Here is a 20,651-nt window from a genome sequence, read left to right as displayed (position 1 = left end):
TGTGCTTTATGGTATTTACCAAGTCACTGCATGACTACTTGCAGAGATTACCAGTTTCTCACCAGCTTTCTTTCCCCAAATCAGCCTAGTTTAAACAAAAACAAGCCCTTGGTAAACTAAAAGAATCCCATCCCTACACGCAATTGCCTTTTAATTTCTATCTCCACCAAACATACCAGACATTAACAAAATAAAATAAAGTCTTGAAATAGCCAGAAGAATTTTGAAACTCTGATTCTTTGCAGGGCTGCTTAAGACAGCTTTGCTTATTTATGAACAATTATTACAGTTTCCTTCTAACTCAAATTTATAATGCACATGTATGATTGTCATGACTATGTGCACATACATCCAGCCACTCTAACTCCATGTGCAGCTCAGCCTCATAATGGCGTGGGCATTTTTGAAAGACAGAACCACAATGACCGTTAATTAACTACGGCAAGAGTCAAATACACGTTCAGTTCAGGTATTTAACACGCTGACATTGTGTGTCAGTTTAGTAGAGAGGTGAGAAACTGAAGTGTTCAGAGACACATGGTTTCATCCTTCTTAGGTGATAACTCCTGTGCAGCAACTCCTCAGTTACAGGACTAATGAAAACAGGAGCTGTGGAAATACAGAGCAGGACCATCTCGGGCAAAAGAAAGGTGATTAGGGCTGAAAAAATATGCAGGACTGACAGCCAGCTCTTGTTTTTCTCCAAAGTAGCTGTCTGGGCACTGAAGCAATATAATATATATAATCAATACCCCCTACTGTCTGGGTTCTCCACTTTCTTCAGGAACAAAATACTCAGAGGTGTGCACAGAGAACCACAGATGCTGGATTAATTTGCTGTGTTAATTAATCTGCTTAAGAATCAATTTGTGAAGTGCTGGCTGGCTACTAATGCAGATAGTGCTTTCAGAAAAGAGTTTCTACAAAAGCACAAGCCTAGTTTTGCTACAACCAAAGAAAGGGACAGATAGTTGCAAAAAAGATTAAATGCCCAATATAGTCTCACAACTATATTCCACACTACTCTCAAGTAAGAATTTTTTTTGTTGCTGAAATTTTAGTAAAAGGATTGCTAACTAATTCTTTCAACTGTATCATTACTATTTCAAGATCAGGTTACTATATCATTATCATTTCAAGGTCAGGTTGGACGGGGCTCTGAGCAACCTGATCTAGTTGAAGGTGTCCCTGCTCATTGCAGGGGGGCTGGACTAGATGACCTTTAAAGGTCCCTTCCGACCCAAACCATTCTATGATTCTATTTCCTGAAACTTCATACTTCCTTTTAAGACTAGGCAGATAAATACTTTTGCTGTACTTGATTTCAAGCAGAAAAGCAAATTTGTGGACCTTAATATATATTTTATGACATTACATAGTTAGAACTAATGAGATGCATTATACATACAGAATGGAGCAAGCAGGCACAGAGGATACAATATTGTGAATATATGAAACTGTGGAACATCACAGGTAGCAGAGTGCCCTACCAAGGTGATCAACAGAAGGAAAAGTGATCAAAATAATGTTACAATTAAATAACGGAAGAAAATGTAAACCACTCTACCTTATCAATAGTAAGCATATAGAAGTGGGTAATGTCATTTTCATGTGCATATTTGATTCTTGCCATACATTCCTCTTCATCAATCAGCTCACCGACATACTCATTCACAAACTCTCCCTGAAAGATACCAAGTATCACTAGTAAAGTATATACCAAACCCACAAACAGCATCACAAGTCACCGATTCTTTCCTAGGCAAGAATGATTCATACCTTTTTAATGTCCCTCTTAGCGACCAGACCCCACCCTTTCCCGTCGGTTTTGATGATCTTTGTCTCAGGGTATTGACGTTTTGTAAAGCACTGGTTTTGGCACCGTTCTCCTGCTGGACAAACTTGTGGATGGCATTCGTACATGAGCATCCGATTTAGGCACTCAGAATCAAAGCCACAAGGGTTTTCATCTGTGGGTTTGCAGTTGCACTTGGGAATCTCAGAAATGTCAGCAGTATATATCTGCACTTTACCACAAGGTTTATTCACCTGAATAATACATTAAAATAGTTCAAACATCACTTTAAAACATTTGAGTTTATGGTAAGAGTTACTACAGTGGTTACTAATTTGGTTTTGCAACACTAGGTGTTCCAATGGAAGGAAAATTTCATCATCTCATGACTCTAAAAGCACAATTACCAGCACATCATTACAACCTCTCCTCCTCATCTCACCATTCAGCTCTTCCTCTCCAGGGCTGGCTTAGACCTTTGAGTATGCAGTGTAATTTCCTCAAACTTTACCTTAATATGCTTAAACTTTACCTTAATATGCTTGTATGGTGGAGGTTTACGTTCACTTTCTTGGGTTTCTTTGGCTTCTCGCTGTAGCTTTATTTCTCGAAATCGAGCTTCAGCTTCTTGCAAAGCTAAAAAAGATTGTTGTCTCAACAGAAATGCTAGAAAGAGGATTACTCCCCCCACATTGACTTGCTCATTCCCATGTGTGTGAAACAAAGAATCACCTTCTACTTCCTAGTCCCATCATTCAGTTTTCTTGCAAACAATGCTTCTGGAGTGTTAATACTCTTAACAGAAGTATCAATTCTACTCTTTCTGTCTCCCAGTTACACTCAAAATTTGCTTTCCGGAAAGTAAAAATCGTCAGAAGTAATTCCAATTAGATGCTAGTCTTTTACAAGCCATGAAAATAATGCTTTCATTCAAAGTTAGTAATAATGACTGCTGCCCTGGACACCAAAACAATTTTTTAAATTCAATATTGTAAAACAAATGTACAAAACCAGTCCCAAGGCTATGTGTGAAGAAAGTAAAGCATGCATATCACAAGATTGTTTTTGTTTACTTTTAGTTATGTACCATTTTTGAAGACTTTTCCAATTCCTTTGATCCCCTGGTATCTACTCCCTCTGTCTCCCTCCATATAAGGGAACACCCGTGCTTGGTGTGTCCAATAGTAATCCTTAGAACCAAAGAAAAACACAGGAAATTCTCCGATTTCGTGCTTCATTTTCTGGATATTTGGGGGAACGTTTTTCGGATGGCAAACTTCTGCAGGCCACCACCTAGCACAGAATTAGAAATAAAAAAATACAGCATTTTAGTCAAGCTCTTTCTGCAAGAGACAGTTTAACAAAATCACCCTAAGCAGCAGTAACTGATTATTATTGCCAAGATCCAAGTGGATTTAAAACCCTTTCCTACCCCCACTCACTAGGCAACGAGAGAAGACAGGACTAGAAAAGGAAAGCCCGACACTAAAATCTGTGGGACTTTTGCCTGCCTGCAAGATAAGCATACACATAAAGCTCCTTGCATCTGGTTAGCAAAAACATCATCTTTAATAAGGTCTGCAATCACTGTAATTGTCAAAGACCAAGAGACAGCTGATAATAGCTATTAATGCTTTCTAGGATAAACCCCACCCACCTCTATCTCACTCAAATCTCAGTGAACAACCTGACAACCCGAGTGACTTATCTCCCAGCCTGCAACGTAGTAATTTAGCCAATTACAAGTTATACCAGCTTAATTATTTGAAGAGATCTCTGAAACAAAAGGGGTTGAAGGCTCATACACTGGAAGCAGATGTCAGAAGACTACAAGGAGTCCTGTACGGGTAATGCCTTGGCAGAGAGCAACAACAAAGCTTCAAGTCTTTGAACTTGAAGCTTGCAAGGAGATGGGGTCCCTAGTTCACAGAGGAATGAGAAATCTGTGTGCAGCAAGGCTGGCCTACAGAAGCAACCAATTGTATGATCCTTAATTAAACATGCCAGTGCCGTAAAAGAAAATAAATCAATTCATCAGACCTGTAATTTCCCAGTTTAACCCAAATAATATCCTGGAAATGGAGTTTCTTCCCTGCCCTGCAGTCATTGCAGTACCAGCTCCCATCTGGCATTTCAATGTTTAAACAGTCTGGGTGAAACGCTGCAGGACATGACTCGCAGCACAACAAGCTTCCTCCTTCAGAGAGAAAAAAAAAAAAAGTTGAAAAACATCAAGACAAAAATACAAGTTTTGCATTCCAACCAAGTTCAAAGCAGTGCGATACACATGTGGTAGGTTCAGTTAGAAAGTAAATGGTTAAAACATGCTGGCCTGCAACAAATACATATAATTTAGTTGTGTACAAAACTCAAAAGGTCTATACTAATTTGAATGCCTGGCAGACTCGGATTAGTAATACATACAAAATAACAAGCAAGCTAGCGATAAAAAAGCCCGAATAATGCACTGCCAATTAGAATTACTTTGTTTTACTTCAATGACTACAATATATTTAACATAGTTTAATATATACTAATATTTCACTGTATGCAAAATTTTAACAACAGATTTCTCTTATGTTTTTTTCCTGGGGCAAGAGGGAATGAGGTCGTTAGTTTGTTCCATGAATTATCAAGTGGAAAGTTAGCTGCAGCTTAACAAGCTGCTATGCTGCATGTTAATTTGTTAACAAATCAGGTAAACTTTCACTGCTACAGTTTAATCAGCACTATGCATTTTGTGGTTCTCAATAAGAAATAAATTTATTATACAACATAAAACAAAACACTCTTAATTAGTGGCACTCCCAGCAACAACTAATACTGATTCAATTTGCTGTCTGCTGTTAAACTAAAAGCAACTCTTAAAATATTTATGTTTTAATATTACGTATTAGCAATAAAGAAACATGAAAAGCTTCAGTACACTGAACACAGGGGAGAGAACAGATAAATACTTCTCATTACATGTCTCTGGCAAAGAATTAAATCAGGCTTCTGGTTGCTGGACAAAGTCCAAGTAAAAACATTCTTTAATAAGTATATCTGCAAAAAAAGGATACTCAAAAACTCGAAGCAGCACAAGCCAACCTGAAGTTATTTCAATACCTAATGGAGCCTAAATTAATATGCCACATTTCTAATAACGTTCTATAAACAGATTAATAAAATAAAGTTTAAACTGAAGAATAAAACGTTTCGATGCTGCATTTATGAAAGAGTTTTACATCAGTTTACCTTTTGAACACACAAAGCACCAGCTCACATTGACATGTGCATGATGACTTTTTCCTTTCATGGCAGTGAAATGATTCGTACAAACAATGCTGTTGGAAGCGATGACTGCACATCCCGCAGCAATGCAAACGTCTCCAGCATGGTATGCAACAGGACAGCGAACACAACGCATCATCTTTCCTAGCAAAGCAGAATACTGCCATATTATTTTTGAAAAAAACTGATTTATTATTTGAGCTAAAAAATGGTAGTACTGCCTGAGGTCGCCTATATACACAAAAAATTGTATCAATTATGTTTTCAAAGTCTGTGTATTTGCATTTAGCAGCAATACTGAATTAACAAAGGTTTTTAAAGAACCCTACACCGAGTTTAAAGCACTAAAACATTTAAATGTGAAGGCTTTATCTATGCACACCAGGGTAGACAAGCTTTCCTCAGTCATGCAATTTTGCCTACAGATGTTGCCCAAAGCTAAAAATATGCACAGAATCAAATGTCTCCACATTCGGCGAGCCTTGCTGCAGTACTTCTACATTCACAGGTCTTGCTCTCACTCTGCTCAGCCTGTCTCTCATCATCATGTATGCATTCTAGATTTCATTCTCTCTTGAGAAGAAAACATCATTAACTATAGATAATTGAAAGCTAGTTAAAAAAAAGAGAGAACAAGGTAAATCCTAATGTTGACTAAAAATTATGCAATTATCATTTTTAAAAAAATTCTGAATCAATCCAATAGTACATGCATGCCTGAAAAATCGCAGCTAGCAGCTATTAAATGGACAGATTCCTTACCTTAACATACCATAAACAGACTTAATTCATCAATCATAAAAACGTAAAATGAAACTACCTTTTGAAATTCGTGGATGTGAGGGGTTACTAACATGACAACTTAGGCAGCTGTGGAGAGGACATCGAAACCCCCTGTTCTCGAACACGGTAAGATGAAATTTTTTCACACAAGCTTCATGGTAGAATTTTCCGCAGTGGGATACAACACAGCGTTTCACATCTGCCTTTCTCTCTTTACACACAAAACAGGTATGCACACCTAGTGGCAAAAGTAATAAAAATAATGTAACTAATTTTTCATCCAAAGCTGTGTATTTAAAATGCTTCTGTTGTGAGTTTTTCTTATGCCTGAGGGAGTTGCTTTTGTTGTTTTGTTTTGTTTTTTTTTTTAAACAAACTAAAAAATCAAATTCTAGTATTTGATGCAGCGATCTATTTACTTTAACTCTGTAGTGTTAAATACTAATCTGTTCAGATACAGATAAAATAAAGTTACAATGCAAACCCATTGCAGTTAAAGTGTACACAACAACACCCAAAGCCTCACTGATCTGCTTCTACGTTCTTATTTATAAGCTTCAGTACACCAGGACGACTGAATTTTTTTATTATTTTTTTTAAAGCAATGAAATAGGATGATGGGTTGTCTGTGATCCTGTGAAATTTGAAATAGGTCCACAAACCAAGGACAAGCATCCTCTAATCTTCTCTCTGGACTGCTTGGAAAAGCTTTATTTTGAAGCGGCCTTGTTCCAACAAGGTTTACTGCATGTACTGAACTGAGCTTATGAGCAAGAACGCAAATCTTTTACGTAAAGTTTTAAGATTAAGAACTTCCAAGCAGTTATAGGATTAAAAGCAAATGAAATTAATAGCAATAAGGTAGTCTTTTAATAGGAAAAGCAAAAGATTGATACAGACGCACAAAGGACTGAAAAAGGACTTAAAACGTTTCACTTGCTGCTTTTTTTCTAGGATTTCTTAAGTCTTTGTGACAGACTTTAAATCTAATCTGTAATTGTACTCAGAGAGCAAATATTCTGCAATTATTAAGGCAATGGAATTCAGACTAAATCAGCCCAGTTGCAAAAGAGTTCTCACTGAAAGCAGCGTGAGCTTTCTAAAACGTGGCACACTTAATGGTACTATATGAACTCCCACCCTGTCAGGCACCAAAGGATAAATATGATTTCTCCAGAGATACATACTCTGTCCAGGATGATTTCCTAGAACAATGTATGGGAAAACTACAACTTTTTTTTTTTATTAATAGAAAGGGACAAACTTGCCTGATGTACATTCACTACAAATGAATTTTCCTGCTGGTCTTCCAGAGAGCCCAAGGCAGCTTACATGAAAAGCTCGATAGCAAAGTCCTTCACACAGTAGGAGATCACCTGTTTTTTCACACAGCTTTTACAACACAAAGGCATTGAATGTTAAAGAAAAGTTCATATGTGGAAAAAACTGTTTTCTTTATTCCTTTTCATATATTGCTCCTCAAAATATCTTTTCCCATTGTTGAAATAAAATTTAAGAAGTGAAAGATAATTTTACAAGTATCATCACATGCCCTGGCTTCCAGTCGAAACAGATAATAGAGTCACTAAACCACTAGAAATATCACTCATAGAACCACGGTTCATGAGTAAATACAATCTGACAGAAAAAAGGAAAAGAAAAAAAAGCTTTAAGAAATTTTCCCTGAGCACACTGATGCATCTGAGTAGGGTTAAAAAGCATCCTTATTTTCCTTTTCCTTGGCAAAAGGAAATTAATCTAGGTGGCACAATGATACTTCTATGTCCGAGTGGTTAGCAATGACACATGCATAACTAAAAAGGAACCAAACAATAATGCTGGCAGAATTTAAGGGATTAGCCAACATTTAAAGATAGATATAACCTCATCATCACTATGTACAAGAAAAGGAAATATAACTGCTTGCCCAGTCTTGTGGAAACAAATTTGATCTGCCCATTTGTATTGTGTTATCATTTCATAATCTAAGAACTCTTTTACAATAGTTTGAGAAAGCTTTTTGCTTTCAATTAGCATGCCACACGCACGCTGCTCCCAATGCATCACCGCAATCTCTGCTGCACGCAGAAGCACAAAACCCACTGGATTTTACTTCCTCCTCTGTATTAACAGATAAGCGAGCAGCTCTTCTCAGTCATTTAACTAGTTACCTGGCAACACTCATGCACTTATTCTGAGGTAGAAATTATGCTTATCTTACAGATCTGGAAACTAAAGCAGAAAGGCTAAGTCACTTATTGGAGGTCAAGAAAAAAAATAATTAGGAATGAAGAATTCCATTTACTGGCATGGCACCCTCATCACTAACAGACATCTCAGACGCACGTGATAAACCTGTTTCTGGCCTAATACTGCCATTTGCATATTTAAAAAGACCCTTTCTAGGAAACCTCTGAAAACATGGCTTGCTGCCCCAGCTAACATCTCTCACCTGACACACATATTCTTTTTTTGTTCCTGCTCCTCGCTCAGATTTTTTGGATGATATAGACACTTCAGTCTGAGTTTCATCAGCACTTTCATAGGGAGACTCTGACCGCTCATCTCCTTGGCCATCGGAGATCTGAAGATTAAACATACGTGTTAGAGAAAGCAGCCATGTATCATCAATTTTGTACAGAACATCAACTGAAGGAAGCAAACAGACTGCAATTCAGACTAGCAGATTTAGGCACGCTCTTTCGGTTTTGTTTCCCCCACCTTTACAAAAAGCTTGATTAAAACCAGACTATGCATTTGTGGAAGTCTCATCAAAAGGACTACATAACAATCCTCCTCACCAACGCAACAGCAGCCAAAACAAAACACCAAACCTTTGTGATACGGCATTTTATTTATACTCAGTTCTGTAATACAGTAAGCTAGAAGTGCCTAGCCAGTAACACAGGGATATCTTCAAATACCTTGATTAAAGTTTGAATACGAGTTTTATGAGTGAGTAACAGTTAATTTTAGAAAGAAACTTGTAAACTTCAAGCTGCATATGAATGTCTCTGACCCAATATTCTCCAAGAAAGTGGGAACAGAATACAGAAGAGAGGAAGAAAGAAAAAAGTGGCTCTCTGAATATGTTTAAGGAATGTTATAGCTAACAACAAATTCAAAATACTACAAAAGATAACCCTGTTATGGATAAATCTTATATAACAGATCTAGATGTTTTAAAGATGGAGGATTTTTAAAAATATTCAGAATTCACTTTAAAAAAAAGAAAACAAAACCAAGCAAGTAACATATTTAAAAGAAAATATAGGGCAGTTTTCAGTTCAATAGAATTTAGGGAGCGAATGGACAACCGCATCATTTGTCTTATCTCACGTTACACCAGAAGATGCAGAATTTCATCTTGTTGCCCCCACAAGGTACTCAGTGAGTTGCGTTTGGCTAAGTACATTCTCCAGGAGAGCATCACCACTTGCAATTGAAAAAGAAACCCGGCACTTCTCTTCGAGCTTGTTCTAATGTTATTCACACATACCATCAAAAATACTGCCTCATGTCCCTTTTGAGTTGTCTAACTGCAGCTCACAGTTGGTGATGCTTTCTCCAGGTATTTCAGCTACATTAGAAGTCCTTTGGAATCAGACATTTTCCTCCTGTGGAAGCACGCTGCAATTAAGCCTGTTTCAATCCTTTTTGGTAAGCCAGAACACCCTCTAATTTTCTCCCTATGGAATTTTTTCTAGCATCAAGAGAATTTTGGTGGGTTTTCTCTAAACTTTATCTGTACTTTAAAAAGGCTGTTGAAAAATCAGGCATGACAACTGGAGGCAATAGCCCATTACAAGTGTCATAAGTACAATATCCAAAGCAAACCATCATGCTACTCTTCTTCACCGCTTCTGTTCCACTGTGTAAGGATCTCCCTAAGCCTTTTCAATACAGCACTAAAAGTCACTGAAAATTGCTGCAGTACTCAAAGAGATCATTTTGCCAATAGCCATTTGTCAGGATACAGACACTCTGCTTCATATGAAGCATTTGCTTTCTGTTGTCAGACATACCATCTCATATTTATCTATAATACAACACATTTTATTAAAAATGGCCCAGCTTACTTAGTAATGGAGACAGCTATGTGCAACATCCCATGTCAGCCAATCTCCATGTAATGTGCAAATTTATTAGAAGTGATTTATTTTGAAATCAGAGAGAAAAATGTAAAGCCGAACCAGGCCTTGCATTAGTCTTTATAAAATCCCTTTAGAAACACTGGTTTTGAGCACTTACTTCGCACTGTTGCTGCCAGCTAACTTGCATTCCTCCATTTAACATTTGCTTTCCTTGATCATGTCTAAAAATATTTTGTAAATTGGATCAGATTGATGGTTGTTTGGTTTTTTATTCCAGATTACTTGCAAGGGTTTAAATGCATTTCCTCTGTGCAAATGCATACTATCAAAGTGATTTGTACCTACACTTCCCTTACGAATATTTCTACAACTGGAGTGATTTGTGGAGATTCTGCCCGACCCTTTTAGAAGTGGTTAAAAGAAACTGCATGTAAAATCATTGCTTTGTTCAGGCACCAGGAAATCTCTGTCCCCTGGAAGGAGCTGTGAAACAGTAAACTGCAAATGCAACCTGAGCGCATGGCCAGGAGCAGCCAGTTCTTGCTGGGAAGGGGCAGATAAAGAAAGGTAGCGTGGGAGTTCGGCAAAAACACAAAAACATTTTCCCTTACGGTTTAAGTAAACTTACACACATGCTTATTTCTGTTTAAACTATTCCCACAGAAACATTAATTAGTATAAGCAGTGCACTGCTCTAACGTTTTTAGTACCTCATTATGTTCTTGTTTCACCTAGCCAAAATTAGGCATGCTTAGAAAAGAAAAGAAAAAGAAAAAATAAGCTGGAAGGTCTTAGATCTGTATTTCTTTTCTGCTTTAAAAAAAAAAAAAAGTACTCTTTAAGTTGTAAACAAAACAAGCAGTCTTATGTTAACTTGACACTACGGTTGTCCCCCATCTTTTCCCCACACCACAAAGCACACCTAAAACCCTGAGAAAACCCATTTGTGCAGCACACGTTAAGAGTTAAAACATAGTCTTCAGTCTTGCCCTTGAGGAAAGCACTCCTCTTCCCCCAGCTCACTACTTTTGAAGGCAGAGCAGAGAAACAGAACATATCCAGTGACAGATATATTCAGTCACAAGAGAATAAGGTTTGTTTCAAAGCAATGGTTTCCTAGCTTTTCTTTGGTTTATATACTTGTAAAATGTTCAAACGAAGGATGCAGACCTCTATATGGAAAGGTAACCCTATTGGCAGATGACAGTTTTTCAGGAAAACCCCTAGATACAGGTCACGAAATCCCAGCCATTTGTGAACCATAGGTTGACAGCCATTTTCCTACAGAACCGAGATTATACTGCCTCAGAATTAATGCACCAGCCCTTCATTTAAATTAAATGGTTACTGAGCCAAAAAGGAGCAGCACTGGCAAGAATCGAACTCTAAATCTCAAATGCAAGCACAAACCCCAAATTCTATCAGCCCATTCAAGACAAAACTTGGCAATTTACACCCGCCTATAGATGAATGCTGGATTTCAAGCATGAATACCAACGCATGTAGCATGAACAAAATACCTTTAGTTCTTCAACCGTATGACTACCAGACTGAGAGTATCTTTCAAGATCTCTCCTTTACGGCTGTCAGGAGCCTCACAGACTTCACAAATCAAATGCTCTATTAACCACCAGTTTTGCACTACACAGACAAGCCTGGATACCTGCTCATGGCTGTTGCAACTCCTAAGAATTGATAAGAAGCTCAGCGATATACTTCTACCACCTGATGCAGGCTGCTGCTGCAGAATGCATCTCTTGATCCCTGCTACCACGACCAAAGGTTTAGCCATCACATCCAACAGCCACCTTATGGGTAACTCACGCACAGCTCGCATGCACTCCACCATCATCTGCGAGTTTTCATATTGGCTAATTTTAGGGGGCTAATAAAGGGGGAGCCTAGCAGATTCCCTGTTGTAAAAGAGGGAAGCATTTCTTCAGGATAATTCAAAGTTTGACCCTAATCTCGTCTTATTTATATCTTGCAGAAGGCAAAACACTCTCTACCAGCCATCTCCCTTTGCAAATAACCCCTGTTCTATATAACCACCTTTTGGGAAAGCTCCCTCTGTGAAGAAAGCCAGAATTCAACACCTCGGCTCCTAAAGTTATCACAGAATAGCCGATGGAAATATCAGAGAGGTAAAATGAGCGTCTGTCCCTTCAGGCCTGTGTAGAAGAGGCTGAGGCAACCTTCATCTAATGTTTCTCAGAGAGGGCTTACAACCTAATGACAGGTAGAGCACGAGATGGTTGGGAAAACTATATTTGTACCCCAAGCAAGCTGCAGCAGCACTAACAGGTTCTGATTCACCAAGGGGACAGCTGAGTTTCGCAATAAATATACCTTTAGATTGAAACAGTCACTAACTAAAGATGATTTAACAATACCATTGCCGGAAATCAGTTCACGCTGACGTGAAAAACAGCCACCTCTAAAATTAAACATAACGCTTTTGTGGTTTGTTAACACAACTTTCCATAATGGAAGGCCTAATAGTTCACATACAAGTGCCCAAATCACAGCATTCAATACAAATCAGCACAGGTTTTTCGGGGCTTTTTTCTTTAATTGCCAAGTTACAAACGTAAATCTTTCCCTTGTGATCATGCCAGAGCTTGTCTTGTCCTTACTTTTGTAATATAATCTCCTTAGCAAAGTAAATTGCATGTAATTAACTCTTCTGATATTCAGGCCATGGCTCAAAGTAATCAACATTTAGATTAGTCACCAAACCTGTTAATTAGCAATTTGTAGCAATTGCCGGTTTGATATTTTATTCTGTTTTGCATTTTGAGTAATTTCTTATTTCTCATAAAGGCAAAATACTATTTTTAAGAGTGCAAATTTAGGGGAAAAAAGGCAAGGCTGCTCACTTCAGATTTATAGCAAGTGACAAGTTTCTGCAATGAAATCGTACCCAAACTCTATAATCGCCTCCGCTTTTCATTAGCAATTACTGATGCTGCAACACGGAAGATACCCTTCTTCTGCTGAAGTTAGTATCATCGCAAGCACCATCAAACTCTACATTTTGCACATCGGTCAGGCTTTCCTTCCCATTTCTTTCAATTATTGAACGTCAACATTATTTTACGAGTACTTGCCTGTAGAGGCTTTCACACCGCGCTGCCTGAACACTGAGCAACCGGGTGGTATTTCAGAAATCAAATGCAGCTCTTTCTACTGGAAACTGCGCATCTGGGTACACAAGTGAGAGAAAGGGAAAAAACCGGCCTGAACACCCAGTCATGAGCTTTGCTCTTCATTTGGGCTGGGCCAGAACTTACTTCAGGGATCAGTGAGGTTCAGAATACGGTTGCTCACAGAAGCAACAAATTTACCGTCCGGCTCCCAAGGCAATCTTTCCTTTCCCATGTGTATCAGCTATTATTCACTACTCATACGCGGTAAGACTCAAAGGGAACACGTAAGGACACATTACTGCATTTTTCCAAGTTCTCTATAGCTTTGTTATTGGAAAAATACTTGTTACTGAGTCAAACTGGCACAAAATTCTGGCATGTCTGTAAATTCTTTGCGTTTAGTATTATATTTTTACCCGTGAAAAGATACAAATTGTGGCAATGTGTCATTAGTTTAAGAATTGGGTCTACTCATCTCAAGGTATTTTGATCATACATCTTATACTACTACAACTTTTTTCTGGCAATAGTTACTCAGACCCACAACAGTACACGAATCAGCATATCAAGACTTCATATCCCCAAAGTATTTTTAATTTTCTTTTGAACTATATGCTAAAATTCCCTGTTCACAATAACCAAAAGAAGCATTTAATGGATTCTTTCAGACAAACATCGACCTATTTTTAGAAAGACTATATAACAATGCTTATAAAGCAATCTTCAGCATTAATTCTTAACTGAATGAAGATGCTTTGCATACTGCAATATTTGCTGTATAAAGCCAGATTACACCAGCAACCGCCACTGAATACTGGGTAATTGTTTAATGGCTAAATATAAGGATGAGATTTAGTTTTTTTTACTGCTTCCTGAACTACTTCTCCCTGTTTGGTGCAAAGGGGATATACAATGTGCATAGATGCAAGGACTGTTTGTGGAATAATGGAGTTTCCTTCTCATGATTACGTTGAGTAAATAAGAATTTGTTTTTGATGGAGGCTGCTGGGTAGACTAAGAAAAGAGGAGGAAATGTATGCAAGTCCGGACATTTAAAATAAGACTTAAGACACTAGAGTATTAAAAGGAATTAAATTGAGTCAGCTATGTGCATTTTGTGAGTTTATATGTTTATATTCTTAATTTTGCCTTTTGGTTGAAGCTCTCTAAAAAGACGGGGGAGCAGGAAGATGATTTGACAGAAGCATTGTGTACAAAATCACTTCTCAAATGTTTTTCCTCCTGCAAGACTGAGTTTCAGTTAACTGCACAGTTCACTGCACCATCAATTAAAGCGTTCAAAGGTGAAAGGATAAGCACTAACATAGGGAAACATTTCTCATACCATTCAGTACATCTAAATGTTGAGTTCAAGTCTACAACAACTTTTCAAGCATTTTTTTGCAAGCGGGTACCTGATTCCAGTCTCAGCCACACACCTCAGCAGAAATGCGAGCCAATTCTTCATTCCCTCTGGCTTTTTTTAAAAAAAAAAAAAAAAAAAAAAAAAAAAAGTTGGATGCAAGCTGGTATGTACACTCAGCTTGCATATTTCTAGGATCACGTGGGTGAACTTTGCAAATGGCATCATTAGTTCCACATCTGGATGGTTGAAATTTCACTTACTAAAAAAAGATAGGTACTGACATATTCTCAGTTGGCATCCAATCATACTGATACACGATACAAGAAAGGATAGCCTGGAATTTAAAAATTCAAATGATGCTGTGTTTCGAAGAAGCAGGTGAGGATGAAGTGAAATACTTATGTGGACATTTGCTCCATCTACTCACCCACTTGAGGAAAAAAAATTTTTTTCCATTTAAAATTTTCTACTTCCTTTCAGACAGCTCCAAAATCAAATAGTAAATACCAGTGCCAGTAAAACCATTACACTGTAATTCCAAAGAAAAAGGGGTTCAGAAATTCTAGGCCTGAAAATAACTGGCTGTACTCATCCAATCTGCAGCCTGAGAATTTTAAGAAGTCACCATAGTAAGAACACAAAATGCAACTGTTCTGCTTGTCAAGACTGGCCCTCAATCAGCTGTTGACATGGCTATTAAATGTGCTTTTTGTTTTAGGCTTAGGATTAAATCATCTTTTTTAAAAGATGATCTACAAAAGCAACTTTGCGGGCTCCATGTTATCCTGGGCATGGGGAGGGGGTGATGGTGGTGTCTTTTTCCTTCCCTGTAAGTACCTCCTGGCTAAAAGATGTCCTAAACGACTAGAGCATCAGTATTTGTTAAGGCAAAAACTCATGCCTCATGGAGCAGAAGCAAGTTTCAAATACTATTCACTGTGTGTTAGCAATTGAAAAGTGAACAATGTCCACAATTCTGTGCTTATCAGCTTCACTAGGACTTCTCCTCTCCTAGATCCAATTCAGACAAGCTTTCCCTGCCCAGTGTTCGAAGGTTCAAAATGAATTTGGAAATTTTCAGTGAAAAAGTTGCAAACATTTATGCGTCTATGGTGCCCACACTGGAATGGGCTCCAACAAATACTACTCCACCAGTCGCACACCTTTTCAGACTTTTCTAGCTACCAAAGTGCTATTTTCATTTAAAAAAAAAAAAAAATCTTCCTCAGAAAACTCACTTTATTAACTCATTCAGTCTTATAAAAAAGCTTCTTATATTACTCATATATGCTTGCTTAACAGCACTTCTTAAGCATGAAGAATACAAGCTTTGGTCTTAGTCATATTCAAGACAACGGTGTTGTTCTGTCATGTTGTGCTTAAGCAATTATAAAAGCAAGTAAAGGGCAATTTTTTCCAGAGCCAAAAAAGTTAACCCTCCCACTTCCCCTTGTTTTACTCCAGCATCTCTTGTTTTATAATCCTGGCTGTAGAACATCAAATGGAAACAGAATCTACAATGTATACTTATTTTAAAGCTAGGGGTATATAAAGTGAAAACAAAGCATGGCAGAAAAGTATTTCCTTCTGCTTTTTTGTTTGGTAGGCAAGTCACCTCCACAGCAGGATCAGCAGGATCCATAAAAGAAAGGGCCCACAAAGAGTGACCTACCACTCTTTCAGAGTTGTCTTAAGACACTCACTGGCTTAAGTGGCATTTTCTCTCAGGTCATCTGCTATCTTTAACAGATACATTGCATCTTTTAATAAGCATTTTAGAAGCATGTTTCCATGACTTCTGAATGCTGTTGGCTATTAAGTTCCACTTTGCTTAAAACTAAGGACACTGCTACAAGCTCAGACTTCCTGACGTGACTTTAGAGTCAGTGATTGCTATACCACAGTCATCCAGGAGGAAGTGGTCTGGCCTGGCTAAGAGCTTTCTCTAGAAAGTTCGGAGTATGCACGTTCTGATAAGCAAACTCTTTAGTCTTTCCAAAGAGAAACACCATCTGCATTTTTTTTTCTTTTTAACAAAATCTCAATGGCTAGAGGGTTGGTTTTTTTTTTTTTTAATCTAAGCACAAGTTATATAAGTCAATAAGCAACATACAAACAACAGATTAGACTGTATTCAAAAGACAATCTATCGTGCACCCACACGGAGACAGAAAAACTGACAGAGCCAATTGAGTTACAGTTAACATTTCCTTTATTTCAGTATAAGAATTCCTGAACTGAATGAAGAATGAAATTTTGGCCCATACTGCTAGACTAGATAAATTCTTTAAGTATGCGGTGCCACAAGTGTACACAGTACTATAATAGCAAAAAAGACGGCCTGGGACAAGTTTCATTTTTATTATTAGCAGGAGTTAGACGTTTCAGATAAGGATATTATGCATTTCTGAATTTGCCTGGAAAGTTAATTAAAACTCTGAGAACATTTTAAAACATTATAAAATTTCCTACAGATACTCATGATACTTTGGTTGGGGATGTGGAATAAGAACCTATATTATGTAAACATTCAGTAAACAGATTCTCTGCACTCTGAAGCCTAAGTAATACACAAGGTGAGAATAATTACATAAGAAACTTAATTTTCTACACAGAATGTGCTGCCAAAGAACAAGAGTCAAGCCTAGAACTTTTTTCCATGTGAAAGTGGAAGCATTGTAACAGAACTGTATGATCTGGTGGGCGATGCAGGTCATTTCAATTATTAGAGGCTTTAGCAGAGGTTTAGCAAGGAACAAGTCCAATTACTTGCAGTCTTCCACAAAAACGTACCCCTGACTGCTTACTGGTGCTTTGAAACAGGAAAAAAAATAGATCTATAGGCATACAGAAACAAACACAGGAAACAACTGTCTGCTACGTCAGAGGATTTAAAGTGACACTATATTAAATTATCCTTAAGTATTGTTTTGAAGAGGAAATTATCTTCGAAGGAAGCTAGAATGAAACACTAGAAGCATGCTGATTTTGTTTAACAACCTGCAAGGTTAGCTTCAACTATTTTTTCTTTAGGGCAGTAGTTTCTTTAAAATAACATGAATTCCTTTCTTCCTTCCTGTTCTTAGGATCTCAAAGACAGTTATTTTTACCTTCAGTAAGCGTGCCTAGAATATTTTAGTTGTATACTGTAGGACAACTAGACTCCAAGGGCAATACCTCAGGAGCTGAGGTACTTTTTTAGTCGCAAGTTGTACATGTCTCAAGACTGCCTTCTCAATCAAATACCTTACCTTTTAAGAATTGTATGTGTTTTCTCCATTGCGTACACATGCTAAGACCCATTAAAAAATGCAGATAAAACAAATCTGCCTCAAATCGGTAATGAGAAAAAAAATTGTTTAATATGTAGAAAAAGAGCAAAACTTAAGGCTTGCATTATTAGGCCCTGGAAACACAAGAAGTTGTAGCTATAACCAGCAACTGTGCTTGTTTTGACACTGGATGTTACAGAAAGAAGAAAGAATTCCCTGTAGGGAAGATGTAAGGAACTTACGATAAAAGCAACACCTTCAAAATCTTTCACAGGCTTCTTTAAACTGCCATCTGCTGGTCAGCTCATACTTCAGGAGGATATGATGAATGACAGACTAGCTAAGAATTTAGAGTATTACATGTTCTTTATTTTGTCCTCTCTCTCTCAAAAAAAAAACCCAATTTCTTTGACAAAGTTCAGAAGTAGTATCTAGACCCTGCAGGATACTATGACACTTATCTGCTGTCAACAAATCCGTCCAATTTAATGAAGCACGTCAATAACCACAAAAATTGATTGAAAAGCTAAAGCAGATATGTTTCATGCAAACACACAAAGTGTGTCAATAATCCAGCAGTAATGGGAATGTAAAGCCTTTTTTATTTATTAAAAAAATACTGGTTACACTCTACTGGCACCTACTACATTATTGGGGGGTGGAGGGCCAAGGTAAAAAAAGAAACAAGAGTATACCACCTGTATCTCTTCTCACAAATATCATGAGCTTTTGGATGGTTACACCAAGTCTTACATAGGCAGTAAAAAACTACTCCGAGCTTTTGCAGACTCCGAAGTGTTGAGTATCTTTCTCACATCTGGCCCTACCAGTTGCTCATTAAGAATTAGATTTTAAACAAAATCATATTTCACATGAAGTACCGGAAGAAATGACTACTGATGTCAAGTGCCTAGAAGTAAAATTAAGTATTTTGTTTCAAGATTAAATGCAGGTATGAAATTTATTCATTCATGTATAAACACTTTACTGCTTCTGTCCATCCATCTTAAATCAACTTCAAAGCCCGATTTTTTGAAGGGAGTGAAAGCCTACCTTTTAGTCTCTGATACGTCAGGTCTATAAATGTTTGTTCTTAAGGCAGAAGTCCACACCCCCACCCCTCTCTCTCCCCTGTAAATCAGATACCCAAAGTAGCTTATCAATTGAAAATTTGGCCTTGACTAATTTTATAATATTTCAAGTAAACCCCATTAAAAAATATCCCCAACAAAAAGCATCCAAAATCTTTTTTAAAAAATGTCAAATAAGATGCATCTTTCAAACAAGAAAAAACTGAGCACACCCTTCCTATTGAACACACCTTTTGTAGAACTTAGTTGCAATGGACTGACATTTAAGACGTGTGCAGCTAGCAAGAGTCCTTGACAAGTAACAGTCATATCCAGGTTCCATTCTGGAACCAGCTGTCCACAAATAGTGGCGGGGGGGGGGGGGGGGGGAAGAAAGGAGAAAAAAAAAGGCCAGAATCCACTTAGTATTGCTTGTGGAGGTGTATGTACTCGTGGAATATTCAGAATTTTTTCTATCTTTTTTAAGAAAGCATCTAAGCCAACATTTAGAAGTATTATAGCGAACACAGAAATAGAAAAGTTAATCAGTAAATGTATTTAATGTTGAAAAGAATTACATCCTATTCAATTAGCTGAGCAAGGCTTTCATCATTGCATGATTGTGTTTATTTTTTAAACTCTTTCCCTTAACACTCTGGAGAAGGTTTCTCTCTGGATGAACACTCTCAGGGCACACACATATTAGCCATTTAGACAAGTGCTAAATAACAATACAGAAGGGAAAATAGTTTTTAAAGCCACCCACACAATCAAAAATTTATATCTTTCCTTGTTTTGTAGAACAGATCAATAGTAAGCTCAGAAACACATGCCTGACATTTTTGTTTTATTTAAAGGCAAAATATATCTAATGTCTTGGGAAACAAACTGGGTCCAATCCTTAGTTGGTACAAGTTCAGGTCAGTGTAGCTTTAAACCATCTAAGGATCCAGCCCACTAATCTACTCCCCCCTGAACCCAGCCCCGCAAAATCTCCGTTATTTGACAGGGTGTATTTTCTGTTATGTTGATTGGGACTGTTTTGATATTTTAGAACCTTTTACACCCTTGAAAACAATGAATTCATCTTCTAGCTTGTGTATCTGTGTTTTGTAAGCAGTGTATGATGTTAATTTTTCTCACACTTTTTGCTGTTTAGCAGTAGCTGAGTAGATTAAGAGCTAAGTTTTAAAATTTCCATCTCAGCCTATATAACCATATCCTTTTTTACATGTGAACCATTAAGTCACAACCCCAAATCCTACAAAAAGGAGCCTTTTGTCAAGATAGATTTCTGGAGATTTCATTTTATAAACACAATATCTAGAAATAGAAGACTCTTTCTCCTGAGATTACAGTATTTGGAGATGCATATTTAGAACCAAAAAGACAGTATGTTCCTTAAACTGGTCTGGCTGAATAGATGGTCCCAAACACAAACAGCCATTACACAGCAAGTCCCAGCAGTAAAGCCAAAACAGCAGAAGCTGGTAAGCCAATAGATGGGAGTCTCTCACTTGAGAGAACAAAATGAGAACAAGTATTAGTTTACTTGACTGCTGCCACGGACATTATTTCCTGTGGGACTTCCTTTGCTTGTTTTATTGGGTTACAGGAGGGAAAATTTGTTGTTTTTTTTTTTTTTTTTGTTAAAATATTTTTACAGTTACAGTAAGATATACAGCCATTAACATGCAATCTTTTTTCCCCACCCAAAGGTATACCATTTACTGAACATTGTCTAGATATTTTAACTGCATTCATTACAGTGTCTAAGCACCTCATGCGTTTGTTAGGGGAGATGAAAAAGTCTCTAGGATAGCTGGAAGCCCTACTCCCTTGTTAGCAG

General features: G+C 37.5%; 1 protein-coding gene across 2 annotated transcripts in view; it reads right to left on the bottom strand.

Annotated features, from left to right (window-relative positions):
• The window catches only part of NSD2 (nuclear receptor binding SET domain protein 2), a 79,172-nt gene that overhangs the window by 7,918 nt on the left and 50,603 nt on the right, over positions 1–20,651 (bottom strand). For both annotated transcript variants that reach the window (XM_075499604.1, XM_075499603.1), the window contains 9 exons: positions 8,304–8,435; positions 7,120–7,243; positions 5,889–6,089; positions 5,033–5,212; positions 3,836–3,992; positions 2,883–3,088; positions 2,328–2,431; positions 1,780–2,049; positions 1,568–1,684 (listed from right to left, as the gene is read on the bottom strand). In XM_075499604.1, coding sequence (XP_075355719.1) covers positions 1,568–1,684; positions 1,780–2,049; positions 2,328–2,431; positions 2,883–3,088; positions 3,836–3,992; positions 5,033–5,212; positions 5,889–6,089; positions 7,120–7,243; positions 8,304–8,435 — 1,491 coding nt within the window. The remainder of the gene's footprint in view (positions 1–1,567; positions 1,685–1,779; positions 2,050–2,327; positions 2,432–2,882; positions 3,089–3,835; positions 3,993–5,032; positions 5,213–5,888; positions 6,090–7,119; positions 7,244–8,303; positions 8,436–20,651) is intronic.

The sequence above is a fragment of the Mycteria americana genome, chromosome 4, assembly GCF_035582795.1.
Source record: "Mycteria americana isolate JAX WOST 10 ecotype Jacksonville Zoo and Gardens chromosome 4, USCA_MyAme_1.0, whole genome shotgun sequence".
Taxonomy (NCBI): domain Eukaryota; kingdom Metazoa; phylum Chordata; class Aves; order Ciconiiformes; family Ciconiidae; genus Mycteria; species Mycteria americana.
This window is presented reverse-complemented; position numbering and strand designations above follow the sequence as displayed.